The sequence below is a fragment of the Cimex lectularius genome, unplaced genomic scaffold, assembly GCF_000648675.2.
Source record: "Cimex lectularius strain Harlan isolate CLEC.00 unplaced genomic scaffold, Clec_2.1 scaffold55, whole genome shotgun sequence".
Classification (NCBI taxonomy): Eukaryota; Metazoa; Arthropoda; class Insecta; order Hemiptera; family Cimicidae; genus Cimex; species Cimex lectularius.
The window spans coordinates 1,299,894-1,324,907 of NW_019392647.1; the positions used below are offsets into that span (position 1 = coordinate 1,299,894).

At 32.8% G+C, this 25,014-nt stretch overlaps 3 protein-coding genes and 1 long non-coding RNA gene across 6 annotated transcripts in view; 2 read left to right on the forward strand and 2 right to left on the reverse strand.

Annotated features, from left to right (window-relative positions):
- The window catches only part of LOC106668134 (girdin), a 13,932-nt gene extending 4,474 nt beyond the window's left edge, over window positions 1-9,458 (forward strand). The window contains exons 9-25 of one of the 2 annotated variants that reach the window (XM_014396603.2): window positions 2,353-2,498; window positions 3,176-3,335; window positions 3,395-3,515; window positions 3,574-3,758; window positions 3,812-4,129; window positions 4,185-4,291; window positions 5,304-5,483; window positions 5,623-5,836; window positions 5,892-6,179; window positions 6,237-6,437; window positions 6,504-6,649; window positions 6,740-6,829; window positions 6,905-6,968; window positions 7,063-7,174; window positions 7,291-7,370; window positions 7,493-7,560; window positions 9,268-9,458. In XM_014396603.2, coding sequence (XP_014252089.1) covers window positions 2,353-2,498; window positions 3,176-3,335; window positions 3,395-3,515; window positions 3,574-3,758; window positions 3,812-4,129; window positions 4,185-4,291; window positions 5,304-5,483; window positions 5,623-5,836; window positions 5,892-6,179; window positions 6,237-6,437; window positions 6,504-6,649; window positions 6,740-6,829; window positions 6,905-6,968; window positions 7,063-7,174; window positions 7,291-7,370; window positions 7,493-7,560; window positions 9,268-9,403 — 2,616 coding nt within the window. In that variant the 3' untranslated portion in view covers window positions 9,404-9,458. The remainder of the gene's footprint in view (window positions 1-2,352; window positions 2,499-3,175; window positions 3,336-3,394; window positions 3,516-3,573; window positions 3,759-3,811; window positions 4,130-4,184; window positions 4,292-5,303; window positions 5,484-5,622; window positions 5,837-5,891; window positions 6,180-6,236; window positions 6,438-6,503; window positions 6,650-6,739; window positions 6,830-6,904; window positions 6,969-7,062; window positions 7,175-7,290; window positions 7,371-7,492; window positions 7,561-9,267) is intronic. The other variant, XR_001340708.2, reaches the window with a different exon arrangement.
- A 3,451-nt stretch (window positions 9,459-12,909) lies between these two features.
- On the reverse strand, window positions 12,910-19,454 carry LOC106668208 (BTB/POZ domain-containing protein KCTD12). The gene is made up of 2 exons (XM_014396741.2): window positions 19,062-19,454; window positions 12,910-15,874 (listed from the first exon to the last, which is right to left on the reverse strand). Exons 1-2 carry the CDS (start codon window positions 19,223-19,225, stop codon window positions 15,364-15,366), a joined length of 675 nt encoding a protein of 224 aa, XP_014252227.1. The 5' UTR covers window positions 19,226-19,454; the 3' UTR covers window positions 12,910-15,363.
- Window positions 19,455-21,627: 2,173 nt separating this feature from the next.
- On the reverse strand, window positions 21,628-22,035 carry LOC112128413. The gene is made up of 2 exons (XR_002910999.1): window positions 21,963-22,035; window positions 21,628-21,909 (listed from the first exon to the last, which is right to left on the reverse strand). It is a non-coding gene; the product is annotated as an uncharacterized LOC112128413 (long non-coding RNA).
- Window positions 21,633-24,760, forward strand: LOC106668140. Of its 2 annotated transcripts, XR_001340710.2 has the most exons (6): window positions 21,633-21,873; window positions 23,750-23,852; window positions 23,913-23,992; window positions 24,056-24,215; window positions 24,274-24,448; window positions 24,521-24,760. XR_001340710.2 is itself a non-coding variant. In XM_014396617.2 (5 exons), the coding sequence occupies exons 1-5, from the start codon at window positions 21,733-21,735 to the stop codon at window positions 24,393-24,395; spliced, it is 606 nt and encodes a 201-aa protein (XP_014252103.1). In that variant the 5' UTR covers window positions 21,633-21,732; the 3' UTR covers window positions 24,396-24,453. The 2 variants fall into 2 exon arrangements, 1 of the variants encoding a protein (XP_014252103.1); XM_014396617.2 differs by lacking the exon at window positions 24,521-24,760 and having other exon boundaries at window positions 24,274-24,453.
- The last annotated feature ends 254 nt before the right edge of the window (window positions 24,761-25,014 follow it).

The window sequence follows — 25,014 nt, forward strand, 5'->3', positions numbered from 1 at the left end:
GGTGATTTATCGTCTAATATTAAACAAACACAACTAAAATTCTTGACTAATAAAAGGTTAATAAATGGAAATTTGAAATGCCAGAAGAGTAAAAATTTGAAGGCAACAGGCATACAACATATTTATAGTCTTTCTTACTTTCTTAAATTAGTTAATGATCAAACATGAAAATAATACAAGTATTGTATTCCAGTTTAAAAGGTTAAAGCAGAATGTTAATTTTTCAGCGTGGCATGCAGTTTAAAAAGCAAAACAAAAAACTCCTGTATTGATCCTTCTCAGGACTGTAAGCAATATTGTCCCTCATTGTAGATGTGCTATTTTCTGTTTGGTAATAAAATAGATGTATTTATCACACCCCTATTTATCACAAATGCAATTATCTACATTGATTAGAAATGAATTTGATGAAATTGCACAGAATTGCCATATTTAAAGAACTATATGAGAATATATTGTATAGTTCAATCAGACTAAAACCAAATGTGCAAGTAGTGCTAACAAATTTATAGACAGTAGTTAAAAATTTATTGCCCTTTATTGAAAATAACCAATCAAAACATAAATTGAATTAACCCATAAATAATACTCGTATTTTTTCCATACTCCATCTTTGACTGATTGAACAAGACAATACGCTGAAATCTCAGGATTTATTCAATTATATATGTTCCTACCAATCTTTGATCCAGCGTTTTTATTTTTGCCCTAAATTCTTATATTTAAGTTAATTTCCAATATATTAAAATTGAAAATGATTAGGCAATCTGTATGGTGGGCGTGGTAGCACTTCCTAGATTGCAAACAAAATATAGGGTATTTATATTTCCTATTTATGCACGCTGGTTTTACTCAATAGTTGTTGGTAGTCATTTTCAGAATTATTTTTTATTTAATTGACCATTTTGTGGAACTGAGTGTAGTAATGATTTTCTCACAGTTGCATGAAATTACTGAAGTACTGAAGTTGACTTTCTTTTTAAATTTATTTAATGGGGTTAACTCAGAAGAAAAATTTACAAAATTCTGTGAATTTACCATCGTAGAGAAAGTAAGATTCAAGGATAGTATAAAATTTTAAAATAAAGTATTACATATTAGCTTATAAAAAACAGTAAAACAACCCTCCTGCTATACAAGAGGGCTTAACGTCCAATTACCCAGGACGATGATGGGTCAAATTATTTTACAATATATTCATCATACTATAATCAATTAAATAGCAATAGGCTCTGCTAGGATTCAAACCCCTAGCAAGACAAATACGAGTCAGGTCAGGCCCCAACCACTTGGTCACCACGATATCTACATTAACTCTAAAAAGTATAGTAAAAAAGAAAAATCATAGCAACCACACTAGCTGAATGATCAGCGTTGTATACTCTCAGCTCATAGACCCCGCAGTCATGGGTTCAAGTCCCACCTTCCCCCTAGCCCCCCCCCCCAAAAAAAAAGTGAATATGAGCTCTGACTAATATTTAAAAAATAAAGCCGATAAAAAAATAAGGTTTTTTGATATTTTTAGTAATTAAGAGGATATTTTAATTTAATCACAATGCTTTTAAAAAAGCAATACGGCCTCTTAAATTTCTAAAAATTCGACATTATTATCTGTTTAATTCAATAAAATAGTTTAGCAATTTGAAAAGGCTTATTGGATTTTAATTATAATATCAATTTATTGATCAATTTTGTTTCCTTGCGGCGAGGGTTCGTACCATTATTCTCCACATTTTGCATACATTTTAGTTATTACATATTAGCTGTCTGATGTTTAACCCTTCCACACATTATTAAAATGTCCTAAATCATTATATAAATGTCCTAAACTATGTAACCTAAGTTTGGCGGGTCTAACAATTTCCCTGTCACTAGGGTTTTTAGTATTATGCCAGTGACTACACCCCTGCAATTAATAATAATTATTGTATATCAAATTAAATAACCTACACTACTTTGGTGTGTTTGTGGGTATTTGACATCACAATAACTTTCATGCTAATAAATACACTCACTCAAATTAAAAATATTATTTATTATGTATGAAAGGGCTACCTGTATATCTGTGACCTGTATCTGTTTCAGGTATGGAATCAACTTTTTATGTTTAACAAATTAATTTGTTTTTAGTAATTTTGAAAGTTTGCTCATTTGATAATATTGTGATATTCTGTAGAACTATATATATGACAAAAATGACTGTGGTTATTGTTTGGTTGGAATAAGGATTTTGTAATAAAAAAGTAGAAGTAGCATGAAAGCTTTATTATTGGATGAGAAGGTTTTTTGTTGAAAATAAACAAATTTACAATGATTATGGATAGTATATGAATAATATATTGTGTTTGCCAGGTAAATGAATTAAAAACAGAAGCGAGGGTGGGAAAGGCATACAGGGACGAGGCGGACGCTTTAAGAGAGAAGGCTGAGCGCGCTGAGAGGCTTGAGACTGAAGTGTGCAAGTACAGGGAGAAACTTTCCGACCTTGAATATTACAAGTAAGATGGATTCGATATTGTATCACCAATTTATCTACCACGTTTCAAAAATTAATTCATAAAGAGGGCTATTTTTTTCTAGAGGAAAATTGGATAACCTGGGTAAATAAAAATGTGATAACACCGCCTTTTCACTTCTTACCTGTAAGTGACCTGCCCCCGAAACCCATTTGAGTGTGTAGTTTGGTGTCATGTGTTTCAATTCACAATCACACACTCGAAGCATTTTCATTACCCTTCATCAATCTCCTCACAATCTGTTTTATTTACAAGAATCATTCTGTTGTCAAGAACTTTTAATTTTTTCTTTTATATTTCTAAGTTGCTTTTGGTGTACTTTTCAATATGCTGTGTTCTGTAAGAAAAATTTTTGCATGAAAGAATCTATGTTTATTAGTTCTGCTATTGTTAAATGTTGTATGTCTATTAAAATATTACAGCCTGCAAATCACCAATTCTTTTGTTTAAAATCTTAAAATACAAAACAATTTCCATAATTTTTTTTAACTTTCAAAAGGGATATCAAATACATCTCTTCATTCCCATAAATGTTAATCTTCATAAATCATTTTTTTAAAACTGTTATTGACCGCATCTTGTACTTTTAAATTTGGAAACCATCATATAATGCTAATATTAAAAAAGGAAAAAATTCTCAAAATAGTTTTGTTATTTAGATCGAGAGTGGAGGAGCTGAGGCAGGACAAACGGATTTTGGAAGAAACTCGAGAGATGCTAGAAGAGCAGCTGGCTCGTGCAAGATCAAGAGTTGACTATACCCTCGAGCTTGAAACAAAGCTCCTCGACCACAAACAGACCATCAATGACCTGTCTCTGGTGCGTAAATTATAAATTATTGAAACAATTTGACGATAATCTTATTTCTGTTTTTATAGGAAAGAGATGCAACGCAGGAACGCCTGCAGCAATTATTCGAGGAGAACGCACAACTCACACTTCTCAGCAAGTCTGCTTTGAATAGTGATAAGACTTTGTTGGACCCTGAAGAAACATCGGGTATTCAAAATCGTACAAGAATTAATTAATTGTATTATTTTATATATTTTGTTTGCAGTTTCAGGAGGGGAAAATAGCCTTTGCGAACAGTTGTCAAACAATGCACAAGGGAGGGCATTGAAATTAGAACTTGAGAATAAGCGTCTTGCACAGACACTGGAGTCACTGCAAGAAGCAACTTTACACCAGACAAATGAGAGGCTTTTGCAACTCGAGAAAGACAAGAAAAAACTCTCTCTTCAGGTTCGTCTCTTTTGTCGAAAGTTCAGTTCTGAAATAAAAATCGACATCCTTAGGTCGAAGAGTTAGAAGAGGCCAAAAAGAAATTGACGTCGCATATCAGCGAACTAGAAGCGACAGTCAAAAACGCCCAGAAGGATACGAAGAAGATGCAAGACTTGAGGGACTCGCTTCAGACACAGTTGCAGTTGAAGATCGAAGAGGTTGAGACTGTCCAGAGGGAAAAGGGCAGAATGGAACTGAGGATTAAAGAGGCCGAGGAGACTATCGAAGCGCTTAAAGCTAGGGAGATACTTGTTGACGAGACGCTCGAACTAAAAGCTAAACTTTCCAATTCAGACCGGGAAGTATCTCGACTCAAAAATGCTCTCGAGGTAAAAAATTATTTTCATTAAAAAAAAAAAAAGTTAACAAAACTTCATGTTTCAGGGTAAAGCAGTCAATATTGACAGGCTCCAGTGCGAATTGGACAACAGCTTGAAAGAAAAGTCGCAGATTTCTAGGCAGTTGGAAGAAGCTAATAATCAAGTGTTCAGGTATGTTTTAGAAAATATTTTCAAAATTTTTTCAAGTTTATAAAATACAGATAAGGGGACTTGTTTATTTATACAATTTTCAATAATATCAATTTCCTTCCAGATACATTGTATTCGAAATTGTCCCAGAGAGGTTAGTCTGTGCTTTTGGAATGAATTAATAGATTGATTTCGAACACCGTTATTAACTGAAATTCCAAGTGTTCTGACTTACCTGCAATGGATTTGACTGATTTTTGATAAATTCTTTTTTCAATAAACCATTTTTCCAAATTAACAATTTTGATCTCAGTGTGTCACTTAAATTTAAATTATTGAATAATACCAGCTTTTGTAGTTTTAATATAAATATTAACATTTTCATTATTATATAAATCTATATACAAGATAATTAACCATATTTATTATTTCAATCAGTTATACTTTTTATTTAAGCTCTTGGTTAAGACGAAAAAGTTTTAGTTGAAGATCGGGGGTTCAAATTCCGCTCGCGACTAACTTTTTCATCTTAACCAAGACCTTAGATAAAAAGTACAATTAATTGAAATTTTCATTATTGTTAAATTTTCTGAATAATTTTACCCCAGATGGAAATATAAAAGACTGATCAACTTTATGCAAATCTATGACATAATATTTGACCTGTTTTTGTAAATAAAAACTTTAGCCTTTAAGTTATTTACTTAGAAGTTAATTTTGTTACTTTTCCCCTATACTGATCTCTTTGAGAAATTGCTTGTTGATTTTCTTGCATATCACTAATATCAATCTCTCAAAATTTTTACTGTTTAAGAGCTGCTTATGTATTTATTTACCTTGTATTTTTGAATTAATTGGGGATCACAGTGGCCAAGTTGTTAAAGTGTCTGACTTGTATTTGCCACTAATGATTCTTGGTTTGAATCCCAGCACAACTATGGGATTTTAATTATTAATTGATAATAATATACAATGGGGCATTAAACCCTAACTATATAAGAATTACTAATGAATTAATCAACATTTATTGTAGGTTGGTTGAGATTGAAAAATCGTGGAAAGATTTAAATTCGAGGTATGAAGTCGACAAAGCGACCATTGAAACTTTGCAAAGTGACTTGGTGGCTGAAAAAATGATCAATAGAAAGCTGCGAGATTCTTTGGAAAGCCCTGGCTTCGCATCGGAAGAACTGAACGAAGGCTTCATTGAAAAGTAAGAACAAAAAACTGAATTTTAGATTTTTTTTTAACAAAGTTGTTCTTGTAATCCGGTCAGGTTTTTTAAAATGCCAGGCCACAAAAAAACAGAAGCCCTGTTCAGAATTTATTTTTTAAAAATATATATATTCCAGGATATTTTCCAATGCTGATATTCTTGGTGCGGTGAAAGAAAAATTGGCTGAAAACGAAGGCGAGAGCAAGCTGAATCAGTCGAAAGAGTTACAGGAGGAGAATGCGAGGTTGTCTGTTTCTTTGTCAACCCTTCAGTCTCAAGTCCAGTCCCTCACAGCTCAGCACACAGCTCAAAAATTAGCCAATTCTCAGCTCGTCGCAGAAAAAGAAGAAGTAAATTTAAATTAATTATGCTATTTTTATTTACTAAAATTTATATATATTACAGATTAACAAACATCTGGAGTCGCTGAGAGAGCAGCATCAGCAGTTGCTGTTGGATCAACTAACGATGCAAGGGCTTCATGAGACACTCACAACACAATACGAGCAGCTCAGTGTAGGCCGGGAAGCGACGAAAGCTGAGATCAAATTGGCCAAAACTGAGATTCGAAGTCTTAAAGAAATCAACGAAGGTCTCGAAGCGCGAGTACACTTACTGACGCAAGAAATCAAACGTCTGTCCTCAGATGAAAACTGCCTCTCTAATTTACGAGCAGAGCATTCTAAACTAAAGGTCCGCACAGCTATTTCCACAAATGGCATAAAGTTTATATCTGATACGATTTTTCAGGAGGATTTTAGAAAATTGTTCACGTCACACGACAAGCTGAAATCCGAATACAAAACGGCACAGGAAGAGTACAAAAACATGAAAGTAGAAGTGAGGAATTTAACTGTAAGCCAGACTGAACTGCACGCAGAGCTGACGACAAGGATCGAAACAAACTTGCATCTCGAGGATCAGCTTGCTGATTATAAAACAGAAAACGAGGTAAATTTTTCTTAATGTGGTATTTTAAAAGTTTTACTTATATTAATGTTCATCCTTCTCTGCCAGTGTTTAAAACAAGTGAAATCAACATTGGAAGAAGAGAGAAAGTCATTAATGAAACATGTAACCATTTTATTGGATCAATATCGTGAACTTCTTCACCATTCGTTGGACGACAAGGATCATTTTCACGCTGAAGAAAAATTGCTCCGGTAAATTTATAAAAATATAAGGGATTTGTTTTAATTTTATTAGTCATAAACAAATTATGGCTGATTTTAATTGGAATTTATTTTTTACAGGGACCAATTTAATAGCATATGCCGACAAAAAGAAAAACTTGAGGAAAAGATAATGGAACAAATCATAAATAGCCGTTCTTCAAACAAAAAGTAATAATTTATATAGAAACAAAACTAAATAAATAGTTATTAGTTAGATTATTGTGAGAAAATTACTTTCCATAGGAAGAGTTTTGGGGCTAATTTGGTAAGAAGAGTTAGAAAAGCTGGATCTGAACTTATTAATAAGGTAGAACAATTTTTTTTTTTAAATTTAAACAAAAATTGCTTAACTGTTATTAATATATTATATAATTAACAAAAAATTATAACAATCTTTATAGAGTCGAAGATCGTGGCATGAAGACCCCATGAAGACGAATTTACAAGGGACTGGTGGTGGTGGTGGTGGAACTGATTCGGACACAAGCCTTGAAGATGTCCGATCCCGTCAAGGTAAAATTAACGCTTAAAATTTGTGGAATTATTTTATAACCGGACTAATAACATTGTGTTTAAATAACATCATGCTTAACAAGATCAGGTAGATTAGTTTAACTCGCATTTTACAGATAGCTTAAGTGGCCTCGGAAGTGCCGGGACCAGGCGAACGGTCTACTTATCAGGCGACGAGAATTCAGCTTCTACTAATGTACGTAACAGACTCACTTATTAACAATGCACTTTTTTTTGTTAAATTAACCAGGTGTAGTTTAAAAAAAAAGACATTTAACCTGAATTAAATCACTGTTAACATTATTGACATTTTTCAAGGACCACGATGATAAGAGCTACTCGAATATTAATGACGTACCTAGAAGCTCCACACCTCAGCAAGATCCGTAAGTGCAAAAATGCAAAATATCAAAAGGAACAAATACACTTAAAGACAAAAACCGGACACTTGTATTTATTTATTTTACATAAATGTAAAGTTATGAATTTGTGGGATGGGATATTAGGTCATCTCAAAAAAACAACCAGTTGGATTGAAATTGTGGATTGAAAGAAAAACTGATTGTTGTTTTTTTGAGTGACCTATTATCCCACCTTCGAGAAGGAACATGGCTTACAAATCATAAGATAAATGTAAAGATTAATGTTGGCTTAAAACATAAACAAAACATTAATATCTTGTTGTTTACCTTTATAGTGTTACTAATCTTTTTATACTCTAATGATAAAAAAATAAAGAAAATCAGGCCAATTTCTCCTTCCCAGCAACTACTTGTCAAGTGTGTTTTTTAAATTATTTTCTTTGATGAAACAATAAAGTTGTGTAAAAAAATAAATTATTTTCTTGTCTTAAAACGTATGATTTTTAAGTCAAGAAGGTTTGCTTTTTGCCAACAACGGACGTAGTGTCAGTTACATAGCCCAAGTCCTGGTGTGCCATGCTGTACTTCCACAATGATCTAGAGCAGTACAGGGCCACCTCTTAGGAAAAGAGGTGGTAAATATTTTTTTTTCCTTTCCAAAATGAATCCCCTGGTCTCATCCCCGATCTTTTCCTTTTGGAAAGGGAAAAAAAAAATTTAAACTGAGAAGGCTGATCAATCACCAAAGAAAAAAAAGACCACGATGTATAACGGCTAGAGACGATCATTTTATTGCTCTTACCTCTCTACAGAACTGTCATTTAACACCACCTTCATAGGTAATCAACTCCAAACAGTCTGCAATGTAAATGAACATCAGTTTCTCTACTCCTGGAGAGGCATTGAGTAGAAAGGCGACTATTCGCAAATCAGCATCTTGCTTGGACACTGTTGTTCTCTTTGCAGATGAGTGCAGGTTGGCAATCAGATGACCGGGACTGTGTGTGTGGAGAACGCTTTGTTTCATATTCCATGTATGAGTTGCAGCCTTTTCAAAGACAGTCAATGTATGTATGGGGTGGAATCAACGTCCCTGCTGTGTACTGATTATCATAAAGAATGGATCTTTACACTAAATAAATTCTTCTGGAAGTTTTGGTCCCGTTCACTCCATTTATTGGGGATAACATAACTGTGATAATGCTCAGCTGCATGTAGCTTGAGTCGCCCATTAGTTGGAGAATGTACGGACTACCACAATGAATTGGCCAGCATTCCTGACATGAACACTTTCGGGACATGATAAAGACATCGTTCACCGCCTCCGATAATTGTTGATCAGCTTCAAACTGCTCTTTTTGAAGAATGGGTTTCTGTTTCAAAGACAAAATTTGATCACATAATTACTCGATGTCTAGGAGACTTAAAGCCCCCCCAGGGAGGTAGTTAATTTGCGTTATTAAGAGCAAAACTAGGTAATAAATTGTTAGTTAAATTTTAATCTGTCTCTAAATGATTTTCTAGTATTTTGGTGAATATTCTTTCAAACCTTAAAAATTAAATAATTTTTATTAAAATTCATGAATTTCTGATCTCGTTTAATTTGGTTTACATTAAAATAAGTATGTTAAAATTAATATATTTTGAAATAAACAACAAAATACGATTGTCCTGTTTTTTATTTTTTTAAATCGTTGACTATATGAATAATTATACAAGACAAATTTCCAGATCTGTTCTTGTCTACAACCGTGTCACTGTGAGGAATAGTGACAACCAGAGCATCCATAGCAATTCCTCTCCAGCCAAGAGCCAACACCAAAGTCTAAAACATAATGAAGTTTGGTGTGAATACGGGTCAATTTAAAATTTATGTCCTGTACTCATCTACTTTCTGTTGTAAATAAACATTTTATATTGGTTTTGCACGTTCTTATTAATCGTTTCTCTTCTAAGCCTGTTTAGTACTAAAATATAGATTGATTTGAACGAATATTTATAATTTAAAATTCACATAGTTCTTACTATGCACTAGTCTGTTTTTTTGGGTATGATGTTTCTCTAATTAACAGTTGTCAATTTTTATAAAATAGTTTTTATCCATGTTGTATTTATAGCGTTTCTATATATTTGCGATGTTACATTATAAAACAAAGGAAAAAAATGGTGCTTCTTTTAAAGAAAATTGTAATCAGTTAAAAATTATTTAATTATAAACCAAAAATACTTAATATACTGTTTTAAATTATTAGGTTTTTCTAATGTGTTGTACTTAATAATACTAAAAATTAACCATTGCTTAGTTTAGAACTTTCAAGCACCTGCCTAGATTTGTTAAACATTAACTAAATAAACCTGTATAACAATTTGCGAGTTTAATTTAAATGTCTTACCCTGTTTCAACTTTAATAAACTTTTAATTTTTACAAACAAGTTAAATTCATGGAAAACTCAAAATGAATTTTTCAGTTTTCATAAAATCATGTTAGTTGTGCAGGACTGACTTCCTGACTTTTAATTTAAGTTCAATTAACTGCCTCATCTGAAAGAGGCCTTAGGCTTGCCTTAGGAGTCTGCCTCTTTACAAATTTCTGCATCCCTTATTGGCCTATTGTTCTATCTCAATCATTGTCTAGAGCTTTTCATCAAGCTTAACAATTTTTACTAAATCGCAAAACTTAAGGGTTCTCCTGTGTATTCTTCAGGCCTTGGCCTCCTCTCCCAGGAGTAGGAATTTCAGCATGCATATGTCTTCGCACAAACAGAGGATTTGATTGAGTATTTTTTCATGCTGGCGATATCAGTGCAGGCATGTTTCTGCTCCTCTGAGAATATACATTTGCCTCAGGTGTCCAGCACACTCAGCAGTCTTACTATCATTTTTATTTCTTTTTTATTATTTAAATATTAACGGGTAAATAAACCCAGTTACAAGTTCTGTTAGAGTTCAAACTTACATAAGTAATAATGAATAACTGAAACATAAATGTACATATAACAATAATTAAAAATATGGATAAACTAAAAAAAAAAAAAAAAAAAAACAAATAAAATAATGTAAGTATTGTGTCATAATTCACATATGTATATATATAAAGGAAGTGGCAAGGAATGATAAGAATTTAAGGAAAACAACAGAAATATATGAACAAATCTAACGCTTTTTTTAATCTAAAAAAAAGAAATTCAAAATTTTGAATTTGCCAATACATTTTTTAGCTTCATTGAATTATTTGTATCATTGCTGTTTTCTTTAAACTCCCCCTTTTCATTCATATGCTACCTTGTCCTGAACCTACCACTCTACATATTGTATATGCCCCTCCATTCACACTAATAAATTACTTTCAATTAATTAAGGTTTTTAGTTGAGATAAAAAAGTTAGTGTCACGAGCGGGATTCAAACCCACGACCTTCAGCTAGATACGCCGCTACTCTACCACTTGGGTTATCGTGACTTCACTCAAGTGGTAGTAGCATATCTAGCTGAAGGTCGTGGGTTCGAATCCCGCACATGACACTGATGTTTTTGTCTCAACTAAAAACCTTAATTAATTGAAAGAAATTAATTGGTCAAGCGGACTACAAAAACTAGTGAATCTAATAAATTACATTCATAACCGGACTTCGTTCACACTCCCCCTGAGTATTCAATATTCCTTGGGGTAATTGGGGATAACCCTGCTATTCACAATAAAAGTATTCTAAATGTCAGCAATTTAATCAAAATAAATCATCTAATAATTTGTAATTGTGTTTTACTTAAATTATATTAAACGGACCATTTTTAAATTGTTTTAGTTAGTAAAATAAATATCAAATTTGAGATCTATTGATAAAATTTGATAATTGTGTAATATAATTTGTTTATTTTTAATTAAAGTAATGACTGAACAAACAAGCTAATGTAAATTTATTAAGTCCACATTGTGCAGGAGATGAACGTCGCATTGAAAATATGTCAAACTTTGCACCAACTTCCACACACTGGGCCTCATTGTACTGTCCAAAGTTGGTGACAGTGTGTCCAAACGTTGATTCGGGATTTGAAGGAGCAAAAGGGGTAAAAAAATAAACCCCCATTTTACATTTATATATAACGATATATTCATTGAAAAAAAAAATGAAATAATAAAAAAAATTTTAAACATTGTATATATAAAAAAAGGGATTTAGATTCCTATCAACATATTTTATATATTCTCAACACAAAAGGAAATTACTCTTGGAGACATTTATTTAAATTACATAATAACGTGTGATATAATAGAATCACAATTTCAAAACAGTTTTATTTCATGATTGCACAATTCACATTAAATCTATAATAAATACCCCATCCATTGCAATAACTTACTTAATTTCATAAAATTTCAATAGATTTTTTCCTTTTTAAATTTAATTTACAGTTACATTTAGCCACAACCTAACAACACTTAATTTGTAATGCAAGAATTCACAATTTTTACTTTATGTTATATAGTTTTTACATTAATATCACAAACAACAAAACAAAATAAACAAAGCTTTACTATATAAATTGATATCGATATATTTTCATACATTTTTTGTTTCTTCCCTTACTTAAATGATATACCTACTAATAAATTAGTTCTATTATAATTTAATAACAATATATCACTATGTTTAACACTATCATCCCAATATATTAAATTCAGTAGCTTATAATTACTTTTTGTTTCCCTATTGTTACAAATTGTTAAAACTATAAATATTAGAGAAAAAAACTGTGCAACAGAAAAAGATAGTCTAAAGAGCATGTACAAATTATAATAAAGTTTAAAGAAAAATTAAGTTTATTGCTGTCTGAAAACTACATATAATTGTTAATAAATATGGTCCAATGATTTCAAAGGATTTGTTCTTTAATTTTTCCCGATAAAACTAAATTATTTCAAATACAAAATTTAGATTCTGCACAAAATAATTGAACTAATTATCTGTATTTTAAGTTTATAAGTAGATCTATTTATTATTATTATTATTATTATTATTAATTTTTAAGGGCGTTTTAACGGCTAAGGTCATTTCACGCCCTAACATCCAAACCTTCTATCTTAGGTTAGCTATATCTCTTCTGAGTGCTATAAAGCTCTGACTCCAAACATTCACTCGTAATCTTATTTATCCTATTGCCATCCAAGCTTTAATTTTTCTTTTTAAAATTCTTAATTCGGAAGGCCAAATGCATACAAAATTCCCATTTTAAATTGCATAAAATTTAATAAATTTATAAAATTTATTTCTGTTTCTTTTTTTAATTAGAATTGTGAATTTTGTTCCATAATTTAAAAATTCCCCGTAGGCTTGTACGGCTAATAATAATAATAATAATGGAGTCAGACTAGCAGATCTATTTATTATATTCCTTTTAATTATTAATTATAATTCTTAAGGTCAATACCCGTAGTTATTATTATGTTTAACGATATCCTAGATATATAGGACTTTTTTCTTTAAATAGCAAATGCATTAATACCCAGTAAAGCTCAAAAGATTACAGTGCAACCTTTAAATGTACATAACACAAAGGTATTTTCAGTAAATCTATCTGATTGGTAATTTATTTCCACCCTTGTTATAATAATAAACATTTCGCTAAAATGGGACTAATGCGGCTCTATGTCTAATGGTGAAACTTGGCTTTGAAAAAAAAATTCTTCCATTGAGAAGAGAGCAACGAAGAGGAAAAAGATGTTAATGGAAGAATCTACAAGCTGGAAAACTGCACAAGCAGTTGTATTTTTCTTTGTTTTAAATATTTTATACACATCTTGCAATAAAACATTTGGTCAAGTAGATGCTTAAAAAGTTTTGTTTCTTTTCAAAAAGCCGATAAAAATAATCCATTTGGAAATTGTACTTTACAAAAATAAGGAGGAAGATCCGTTCTTTTAAAAAAGTCTCTAGAGAATACACATTACGATACAAATTTTCTTTGGCAACCCTATAGGAAGAGAAATTTTTAGAAACAGAGGAAGTTTCTATTAAGGACAGGAAGTGAGTTCGCTACATATCACCCAAAGACAATTTTTTTAAATAAAAAAATTGCCCTCGTGGCTGAAAAATTCGATGGCGCATTTCGATTATCCAGGATCATAAGTGACTATATAAAAAAAATTAACAGTTTGGCACGCATCGTAACTTCACTGCACTTTGTGTCAATAATAGTAGTAACTCACCAAATCATATTATTTAAAAAATTTTAAAAAGGATAATTAAACATAATCACTGACAGCGGAAACACTTACAAAAATAATAAAAACTAACACATTTTCCTTGTATATCTTTCATATCACAAACATTTTTTCTTTACTTCTCCTTTTGAAGAATCTAACACATGTGCCAAAGTTAAAACACTAAAATCAGAGCATAATTTTAAAAATTTATACTATGCAAACTTAATATGTGGCGAATTTACTTCAAACATTTCAAAATAAGAATCTTTGATGTAACAGTTTTAAATGCAACAGTCTAATTATTGTAAAAAGACCTCCTTGTGATAAATCTTAGTTTACAATAGCAGATAACATATATTATTTAACAAACAAAAAAACTTTATAAATTAGAATTTTTTATCTACTTACTTAAATTTCCATTTGAATTAATTTCACAATGCAAGTAATATGTGCAATTCTTAAATATTTGAATGAGAATATTGCCCTGAATATTCGTTCACCAATATTTGCAGAATTTATATCTGGCTATAAAGAATATTTCTTCTTTTTTATCTATATCAGATAAAGTGGAAAATAACAATTCATTATATTTAAGATTGATAGAGTTTGGACATACAACAACCTTAATTTTGTTGTCTTTTAATTTTTGTTCAGAACCTGATTTTCGCCTGAAATTATTTAAAGAAATAAAGAAAAATATTCAAAAATTTAACCCCTTTCTTCTTTGACATTTAATAAATTTTTTGTCAATAGAGAAACAGGCATGTTGATAAATTACCGAAGGAAAGAAGAGGCTAGAGGGAAAAAAGCGATGATACGAATAATTTAAGCAGCTAGCAGGGGACAAGGGTTCTCTCAGCATCTGAAGAGGGATTAAATTATGTAAATTTGCATCTGATTGGCTTCGCCGAGGCAAGATAAAAAGAGGGAAAAGTGTAAAAAATTAACCAACACTGGGAAACATTTTTTTGCACGATAATGGAGGAAACTGACATTTTGATAGATTCCCATGGGAAATATATTTGAAACGATTAATTTAAACAGCAGGGACAGTAGTAAAATAATTAAACTGTGAAAATTTGATTACATTAGCTCGAATGTCTAATTTTTTAAAATATGATCTTGGAATCCATACAATGCAAAATCTTATGGAGAATTTTATTGTTGCTGGTTTATTTGAGCTAGAAACCAGAGGTGAAAAACTCTTAAGTTATAAAAATTGCTGAACAATATAGCATGTCAAACTAGATAATTAATAAAATTGTATTTCTTGTCCTGCAATTGTAAAAATTAAAAAAACAACCAATAAAAATTTAATTGGTAGAGAATTTGAAATGTACCTCTAAATTTTTCTAAACTCTCAAAAATGCAGTATTTTAATTTAATTTTTAAGATTTTAACTGGACTTTTTTATTTGAAACATAACTACTCAATCTCAGGGCAGCAAAAATTTTTAATTGCACATTTATAATCTCATTTTAGCATTGGGTTAGGTCTAAGATTTACCACAATTTTTATAATTTAAACTTTATTAGTAAAGAAAAATCTACGGCAAAAATATAAATTTATGGTGATATGTAGCTGAGTAAAGTTAAACAAAAAATTGAAAGGTTTTAATGATATGGTTTAGTCACGTACGAATACAAACTCGTTGTAATGATTCCATCTATTTTCTTCTTGATCGACGCCAGGCTTGAGGTCCGCAGCGGCGATACCTGCGGTGCCGGATCCGCAGCTGCCGGTCATCCTGAATCCGTTTTCCTGCAGTTGGTCGAAGGCCTGTTCGATGGAGCTGTGCTTCAGGAAGAACCTAGCCGTGTACCTGTCCGAGCAGCCGTGGTCGGGGTCCCTACTCTCGTTGAGCGACTCGCCGAATACGGTTCTGCAAAGGGCAACCCGGCCGCAAACTAGAATCCTGCTGATTTTCCTGAACTTGACGTCCGTCAAGCCGTCTCTGCCGAACTGGAAGCTGCCCCTGTAGCCGATTGTGATGTAGCCCGAAGTCTTGGCAAGGGAAGAAAGCGAATCCGCCATGGACTGGAGACCATAGTGGAGTGCCTCACGTCGCAGCCGTTCTTTCTCTCTGAAGCAGTCTGGAAGCACGATGCTTCCGCTACGGAGGTAGTCCAGGATATACCTGAAAATCGATCATAAAAGAAGAGTGAGATATTTTGTTCAGGCCTGGGAGATAAAGAAGCTGTTATTATTCAATTTAGTTGGGTTGAAAAAACCCAACAGTGTTTAACTCATGGTCTGCTAGATGATAAACTTCTTGCCTGGTCGATCTTAGACTGCCAATACTATTTACCAGGAATTAAGGTATAATCTGATTTGTTCCGGTCTGCTAGATTCACTTGCTCGAGTGTCACCACAGTCTCTGTCCACACCTTTGGAATAAATGTCTACCAATCCTATTTGATTTGGTCTGCCCTGGCTGATGAGGATGACCAAAACCAAAAACCAACAGTGACTTTGAGCTAATGATATACACATATTAGATACGTCTGAAAAGGACACTACTTACTAAATAACTTTCAGACAAATCTTTGAAGATGGTGAATTTCGGAGCACGTCTGACAAACCAAACGAGTCGATGTAATTTGAGAAAGTTGTTAATAAGGAACTCAAGACTGCCTTAATTGCAGTTGTTAAAGAATCATTTAGGAAACACTTTCAATTAATTTATTTTATTGATAATTTCCAAAACATTCAAGGTGTATCGATAAACAAGTGTTTAAACCAGATGTGCTAAGAAGGCTAGCAGGTGGCACAAGACAAGCCAGGAGGGAAATGTCAAAATGGATAAAACTGCCAAATAACTTGAAGTAGGAAAAGTTGGGATAAAGCACTCCGTCTAACCTAATTTAACTTGGACTTTTTGGTATTGGCAGTAATAAATGTGGAAAAGTAGGTTTAAAACGAATAAATGTTGAAATAAACTGACTGTAATCTGTCTGTGAGCTGATGGACGTTAAACGGTTTAAGCTTCGACCTATAGATACGAGATGTAGAATCTGAACAGCGAAACCAGGCGGACAAATAATCATGCGATCATAGAACTCTAGGATTTTATGAATTTAAATAAATCGATTGATTTTGGATTTGAGTGCGACTTGCAGTCGGCCATTTTCTTCCAAAAAGTGAAGAACAGAAAATCATTTTTGTAAACGGAAGATAAAGAACGAGACAGCGCACCAGACTTGATAATTCAGCATTTTAAATTAGAAATTATACGTCTTTAATTTTTAAGTCTTATTCATTAAAGTAAACTTCATGTTATCTGTTTTGACTGTTTCTTTTATGCTTATTTGTTCAACTATCGTCGAAAATGTGAGACATAAATTAACATTGCATATAGGGTTAGTTTCTTTTTTAGTGATAAGTAATTTCTACGGTTTAAGGAGGTATTTTATGGATAAAGAGCAAGACTTAGGAAAACAGACTTGATCATTCACCATTTTAGTTTTTTTTTTTTAAGTCTTATTCATTAAAGTAAACTTCACGTTATCTGTTTTGATTGATTCTTTTATGTACGTTTACACAACTAACGTCAAAAATGTGAGACATAAGACTACATTGCGTATGGGTTTAGTTTCTTTTTTAACGATAAATTGTCTCCCTGGTTTTTTATGGACAAGAGCGAGACTAAGCGAACCAGACTTAATAATTCATCATTTTAAGTTTTTTTTAAAGTCTTATTCGTTAAAGTAAACTTCACGGTATCTGCTTTGACTGTTTCTTTTATGTACGTTTGCACAACTATATCTATGAGCTGATGGACGTTAAACGGTTTAAGCTTCGACCTTTAGATACTAGATGTAGAACAGCGAAACCAGGCGGACAAATAATCACGCGATTATAGAACTCAAGGATTTTATGAATTTAAATAAATTGATTGTTTTGGATTTAAGTGCGACTTGCAGACGGCCATTTTCTTCCAGAAAGTGAAGAACATTTGAGGATAAAGAGCGAGACTAAACGAACCAGACTTGATAATTCAGCATTTTATGTTAAAAATTAGAGGTCGTTTTTTAAATTTTGAAGTCTTGTTCGTTGACATCACTTTTCATTATCTGTTTTGACCGTTTCTTTTGTGTTTATTTGCACAACAATCATCGAAAATTTGAGACATAAGTTAACATTGCATATAGGGCTAGTTTCTTTTTTTGTGATAAATAATTTCTATGATTTAAGGAGGTTTTTTACGGACAAAGAGCGAGACTAAACGAACCAGACTTGATAATTAATCATTTGAAGTTAGAAATGAAACGTCTTTTTATTTTAAACTTAGTTTATTAATGTAACTTTTCGTTATCAGTTTTGACTGTTTCTTTTACGCTTGCTTCCCCCCTTGCGTATGAGTTTATTTTCTTTTTAATTAATAAATTGTCTCGATTTTTCACTTAGCCAGATGTCGAAATACTCCACTAATCTATATTTAATTTTGACCAGAATAAAAGAATCTATATTTTGGGCGATGATAAGACAAAATATCGTGCGTATTCTTTATAAACTCGAAGAATTTTTAAAATATATTGGGTGGTATGTCTGAAGGATCGATTTTTAAGACATCAGCTAACCCAAAAAGAACCAAAAGTTCGTTCGTTTAGCGACCACTTTGACAAATTGGTTGAAAAAGCGAATAGAAATTATTTTTAAAAAACTTGTAAAAAGACAAAGGACGATTCTTGAACACGAGCTAAAACGGATGTATTCTGTGTGCTAATTCCCTACACCTCACAATAGGACAAGCCTATAATAGCTAATCTGGAGAGGTCTAAGGATAAATTTTATATATTAGATAATTAATTTAATTTAATATTAAACATGTTTTTATTGTTACATCATCAAATCTTCTTCTCATATTGAACAAATTGTGGAACCAATATGGTTTATAAAGATGCCATTAATTAGGGGTCTCTGCCCTAATAGTTCGTATTAGTGCCAGATTAAACTGGAACTTACCTGAACAAACCAAATTTTTTTAAAAAATAAATTATTTATTTATTAAAGATTATTAGGATACGCTTGGTAGAGCTAGTTTTTAAATGCTTTTTAAACGCGCTGTTCAGGTTTCGATCAGGCCTGACATTTTAACAATAAGGGGTGGAAACGCGACTGGGGTAAAACATTCATCAAATGGAAAAATGTCTATATTGCTTCTTCAAGGAGTGCAATTAAAATGTTAGTTTTTTTAGATTAAAAAAATTACTTTCTAAACAACTGCATTGCTTTATTTATATCTTACATATTTAATTTTAAACGTTTATGAGTGATTTTTTGTTAGTTTTATAAATATGTATTTATATATATTTTTTAAGTACCTGAAGAGTACCCCGTCCCGGTCGAGAAAGAGTCGCCCCTTGGCGTCCCTCGGGAGGGAAGGATCTTCAAGCCGGGCCTGCAAAGGGCCCAAGCTCGAGGAGGATGTCGTGTAAAGGACGCCTCCCACGTTCAGCTCAAGGACCTGCCCCCCTGGACTCGTCATCCCTCGATTTTCTTCTTTCAGATGCAAGGAGCGACCCTCTGTTTATATCCGTACGCCTGCCGACACTGGTCGATATCCTGTGCTGGCTGTGCCACTATTGCCAACTCAGCCGACCAACCCCCTTTCCACCCCCGGTGTGCAGTCCTGTGGGACGAACGGGATAACGAGATGGTAACGGGGGTGCAGGCGGAAATGTGGGAACGGGGAAATATCAATACGACACTCTCCGGGGATTTTAAAATTTATTCTTGTCATACCCTCGAAGTATAAGGTCTTCCCTAAAGTTTTCTGTCCTGTCCTGTTTGGAATTCGACAAAACATTTACTGGTAAAAGGAAAGTTAGCCAACAAGAGCCCTTAAACCAATACAGCTCTCATGAAGATCTTAGCACCACAAGATCAAACCTGCAAAACTAGAAAGGCCTGTACTAAGAAATAAAGGAGCATTATTACAAAAATCCTGGTGCATTCCTAGTTAGTGACACGAGAATATCTTCTAATATATACTTCGAAAATTAGCAACGGTTATTATGAGGCAAGTGGTGAGATAGAAGGTATAGAGGCATTGCAATTTAGTTTGTTTGTCCTTCTGTGATCGATGATGTTGTTATTCATCAGTACAATGATCCTCGAGTGGATAATCAATGATTTGTGAAAAGCCCAAGCCGGCAAATCGATGCAAATCCAAATGACAAAGTTTGACAGTGATTTTGCGCTTTGAATAGTTAATAATGTGTAAGACTTTTGACTCTGAGTTGAATAGACAACAGATCGATAAATTTGTATTGTTAAAGTTCTCGTCTAACGCAGAAGGAATTGACAAAAATATGAAAAGTCTGCGTCATGGCTCACCCTATTTATAACCCTGACAGCTAATTCTTTTTGTTTGGTTGAAGATGTTTTTACAATAATCTTGTTCCAGAAGTGCAAGGATATAGACTATGGGCTGTATATTCAACAAATCATTAAAGTTTTAAAGACAAAATAGGTTTGATCGAGCAATGTACATCAAATAATTCTGATTCGACATAAAAAACGGAAGGGTTTGTATTTGGGCTCAACCAGCTTATATCCCTGATGCTTAAAAGCTCGTCCTTTGGGTTTGCTACGGTTATTAAAGTGGTTTGCACTTTTAGCTTGTTCTAGATGTGCAAGGCTATTGACTTCAGTTTTGTAGTCAATAGATCGATAATTTTAAAGGAGAAATACTATTATTGTACCAATTGGAATGAATGCTGTATGAAGGCATAGTTAATGCAATTGGTCGCAGAGAATTCACTAAACAGTTTGTTTCCCACTGTTTATAAACCTGAGGGTTTAAAGATTGACTTTTGGGTTTACTGGAACTATAGACGTGAATTTTACTTTAACCTTGATCCGGATAGGCATGGATATTGACTCTTAGCTGTAAAGTTAACATATAAATAGAGCTTTAAAGGCAGAATTGGTTTGAACAACAGGAATGCTGCAACAAGATAACGTACAGCGCATAATTAGCTCATTCTTAACTACTCCCATATTTTTAAGTTTTATAGATCAAGGTGTCCTGTGCCCCACGTCTTATCTCATCCTATTTATTACCCTGGCGGTTAAAAGGTCGTTCTTCGGGTTTGCTAGAATTATAAAGGTGTTTTGTACTTTTAGCTTGTTGCCGGGCTTGACTCTCGTATTTTAAGTTTTAAAGATCAAGGGGTCACGTCTAGCCTCGCCCTGACGGTTAAAAGATTGCTGTGCTATTGCTGAAATGTCTGGGGCTGTGAAGATAGTCTTCGGGTTCCAAATGTTCAAGACTCTGGGATTTGCATCCAACAGATTGGTTTAAGGACAAAATTCTGCTATTTGACCAACTGGAATGAATTCCTACCTCGAACAGATTACTAACGCTCATCTTTCACGCTTAACACAAAAAACTGAAGTCGACCGTGTCTTGCATCACCCTGCTTATACCCTGACGTCACTGAACATTAAGATAGTTCTTTAGATAATGGCTATTGTACTTGGTTTATGAATATAATTTTTTTATTAGCACAAGAACTTAAGAACTGTCGGAAAAATCTAATAATGAAATGTTAGTTTTGAGAGCGAGATGTAAGTTGATCTACAACTTAGCAGTAGTTACTGAAAAATGCTATTATTAAAAAATACAGCTTATGTAGACAATTGTTTTTTTCATTAGGGATAACTAATAAATAATTAGAAAAACGCTATAAGGTTGTTTTGTTTTGGTTGATCATGATTATTCTGGTCCGCCTGTGTTCGCTTTCGGCCTTTTGAAGATGGAAATTTCAGGCACCTACTAAGGAGAAAATATTTGTTGAAATTACTTTTTCTAAATCCTAGTTCAATGCAATTCAGTTGTCCCAAATTCTTTATGAAAAGAGTCAATTAAAAGAAAAACACGTGTTTAATATTGTGTATATATTTTATTATTTCTCTTTTAAATTTTTAAGTATTTTCGCCCGGCTTCCCGACGTGGATCGAAAGTGACATTGGCCTCCGAATATTACAATGCCAAAATCCAACAGGAAAAGGGACTTAGTGAGTGAAGTCTTAATCAAATGGTGCGTGTGCGTCGTCCCATCGATTAAAGCCGGCTGCTGCTGCACTTCATTGAGAAACGGAACCCTGATTGCTATGTCTTTTTCAATGGTACGCCTTTTCTGGTAGGATATGACATTTCTCGACCTGAGGGAGGAAAAAATTAAAAGATTCGCTAGAAAATAAAATTTCAAATTCACATTTAATCATTCGCGGGTTACCAGTCTAAAAAACAAAACAAAAAACATTTGTTCGTTAATCATTTGGAAATATGTTTTATAAAAAAAGAAGGCAAATCGCTTTCTTGTACAGTTGAATTAAAATTTATTTTGTTAGAAAACGAAATTTTTAAAATTTCGAGGAAACCAATTTCAAATTCTGCCTGAGATGAGACCCCTCCCAACTTGCTTCAACAGTTGAAATATTTTAGATTAGCAGAATCACTTTTAAGAAGCTCTCATACATCAAAAGCACTGTCGAGGTGGTCCTTGGATGATCTGACTCGTAGAATAGCGATCATCCTCACCCAATTAAGAATATGCCAAGCAAGGCCAAGTGCCTGGCAGGCAGATTGCTTAATGTGTCCCCCCTAACTGAAGGGTGCAATTCCTTGGCTCTGTGTAGAGAGCGTGTAGTTATGCCACTAGATATGAGAATTGATCTTGGAGAAACAGGGTTATTTCATTGTAAGTAGTACTGATAGTCTTGTGTCCATAGCATATATATTACACAGGGCGGGCGACCAGGACCCGAGGGGTTAAAAGCCTGAGTAGGCCCGTACCCCATAACCATAGCATGCGTTGAGAGTAAATGTATTTATTGGCGTGAAAGTGTAGTATGAAAGGGCCAATGGTAAAAAATTGAGTACTCCATCGATCTCATCTAGGTTAGTTATATAATACGTTTAAAGGGTGATGGAGGAATATCGAGTCCACTCTGAGTAAATAGTATCGAAGTGGAAAAGAATGTATTTAAGAGAGAATGAGTGGGAATAGGTTTGGTTTTAGAAACTGATTGCACTGGCGGCTGAAATGACCTACCTGTTGGCAGTCCCTGGAACCCAACCTCCACAGCTCGACGGATTAAAGTGAGGTCTGACCCCAAACTACTAACATTCGAGGTGGGTGATTCTCGAGGCCTGCCGGTAATTTATTGAAAATAAATCAAGCTAGAATTGGCAATGGACCGCAAGAACTAATATGCTTAACTCTGTATATATGCAGATTTGAGCTTATTTAAATCAGTAATCAGAATCAATTTAAAATAAAATGGGACTATTTTCTTCTATTAAGAAACAAAATGTGTATATTGGTATTTTGCGGGATGCACTTTCAAGGAAACTAACTCCAAACTTGGGCATACTGAGATGACACTATTCTCAGCTTGCTCCAGAAATTGAAATGTTTTAGTCTAACTTAAAGAATCAATTTTAAATCAAACTTTTCTTCTCTTAACCATCTTCAGTACATATATGGAAATATTTTAGCACAATTAAGGCTAAGTGCCATATGGTGGCCGTGTGTTTAAGGCGTCCAACTCATATTTGCTAGCAGTTTTGGGTTCAAATCACAGCCCATGAAATTTTAAATTTTAAAAATATGTAAAAGTTATTGTAAAGTGGTTTGATCCCTCGCTCACGATAAACAACGGATAGTTGGACCTTCCTATATGACAGTGAAACATTTATTTAAATTTTAAAAATCAACTCATATTATATTTAAAAACACAATTTAGACTTAACTCTTAACTGAAATCATAAAATAATAATACTTAATATTTAGATTTTAACAATTAATTTTGCAAACAGTTGAAAATATTCTTAAATTTACTGATTAAATTATCATCGAACAAACAATTTGTTGTTGTTATATATATTTTCAGCAAGATAGAATAAAAGTGCTTCAGTAAATAAAAAAATCATCCGATAAATTACATATTTTAATACTTTTATTTTATTTGAGTCTTACAGAAACATTTGCTTTTTCAGTTATTTGCCATTGTCAATATTATAAATTCATTTTGCCGTTATTGGTTTGGGCCAAAATTACATCCTCAGGATGCTTTCATGATGATATATTACAGGAAAAATGGTACGAAAGTCAGATTGTTCTTTAACAAATAATTTGTTATTGTACTGTTTTTTGTTTCAGAATATATTTTTGTAACATTTGCATTTTATTACATTATATGGCTGTTATTGTGTTTAGCGATTTTTATTAACACATGTCGAGTAAGATGTTTTGTGTGTTACGTATCATAAAGGTCGATTTAAACAAAAAATAATTGATTTTAGAACACTCTGAACATCTGGACGACGATGATTTGGGTACTGTGCGTAATCGTGTATATTGCTCTCTGCTGTGGTGAAATTGCATTCGCAGCTTTCTTTTACACAAAGGATCAAAAATTGCTCATATTAATTTTTAGTGTGATCTACTACTTCATCCAGATGTGTAAATAAAATTCAATTATTACAGTTTAAATTTTATAATAGGATTTTTTGTTTTGTAGTGGCCATGCTTTATTTCACTATGATCACGATCAACTATTGCAAAGAGTTGGAAGATGATTCGGAATCGGAGAACGAATCCTATTTTCTTACTTCACTTCCCATTGTTGTCCCTCCTATATAATTGGCTATGGAATGACCAGAGCTGAAAGTTCTATGCTTTGGAACTATAGAATTGTATTGTAATAATCAATCAAATAAAAAATAAAATAAACATAGCCATGATTTTAACAAAACTGCTTGATTTAGAAAACAGGTGGTTTATTTTAAAAGAAGCCGATTAAATAATATTTAGGACATTTATTTGACTTTGAGTTGGAATTTTTATTAAAACTCGACAAAACAAATCGCAGAGACACTTGAGGAAGAATTTATTTATTGCAAGTTGCTCCAAAGGCATTTTACTGGAAGACATTTCTGAAGTACTTCGCATAAATATACTTAGCCTTGTATTTTACAAGCTAATAAACAGTCTATTTGCAACTGTCACGCATTTATTTATTAATATATCAAATAAAATTTAAAATATTAAAGAAATGTAGGCAATGAGCAAGATTTCCTATGTTAGAGATAAAATTAGTTGTTTCTTCAAAATGATCATGACCATCAATACTTTCCGTTTGTCCACTGATTTATCATTATTCCAACATTGTAGGTGGGAATCGAAAATTCTCATTAAATACAGGTTTAAGCAAAACCCCTTTGCACCTTTGTTGGCAGAATCTTGTGGAACATTCCAACTT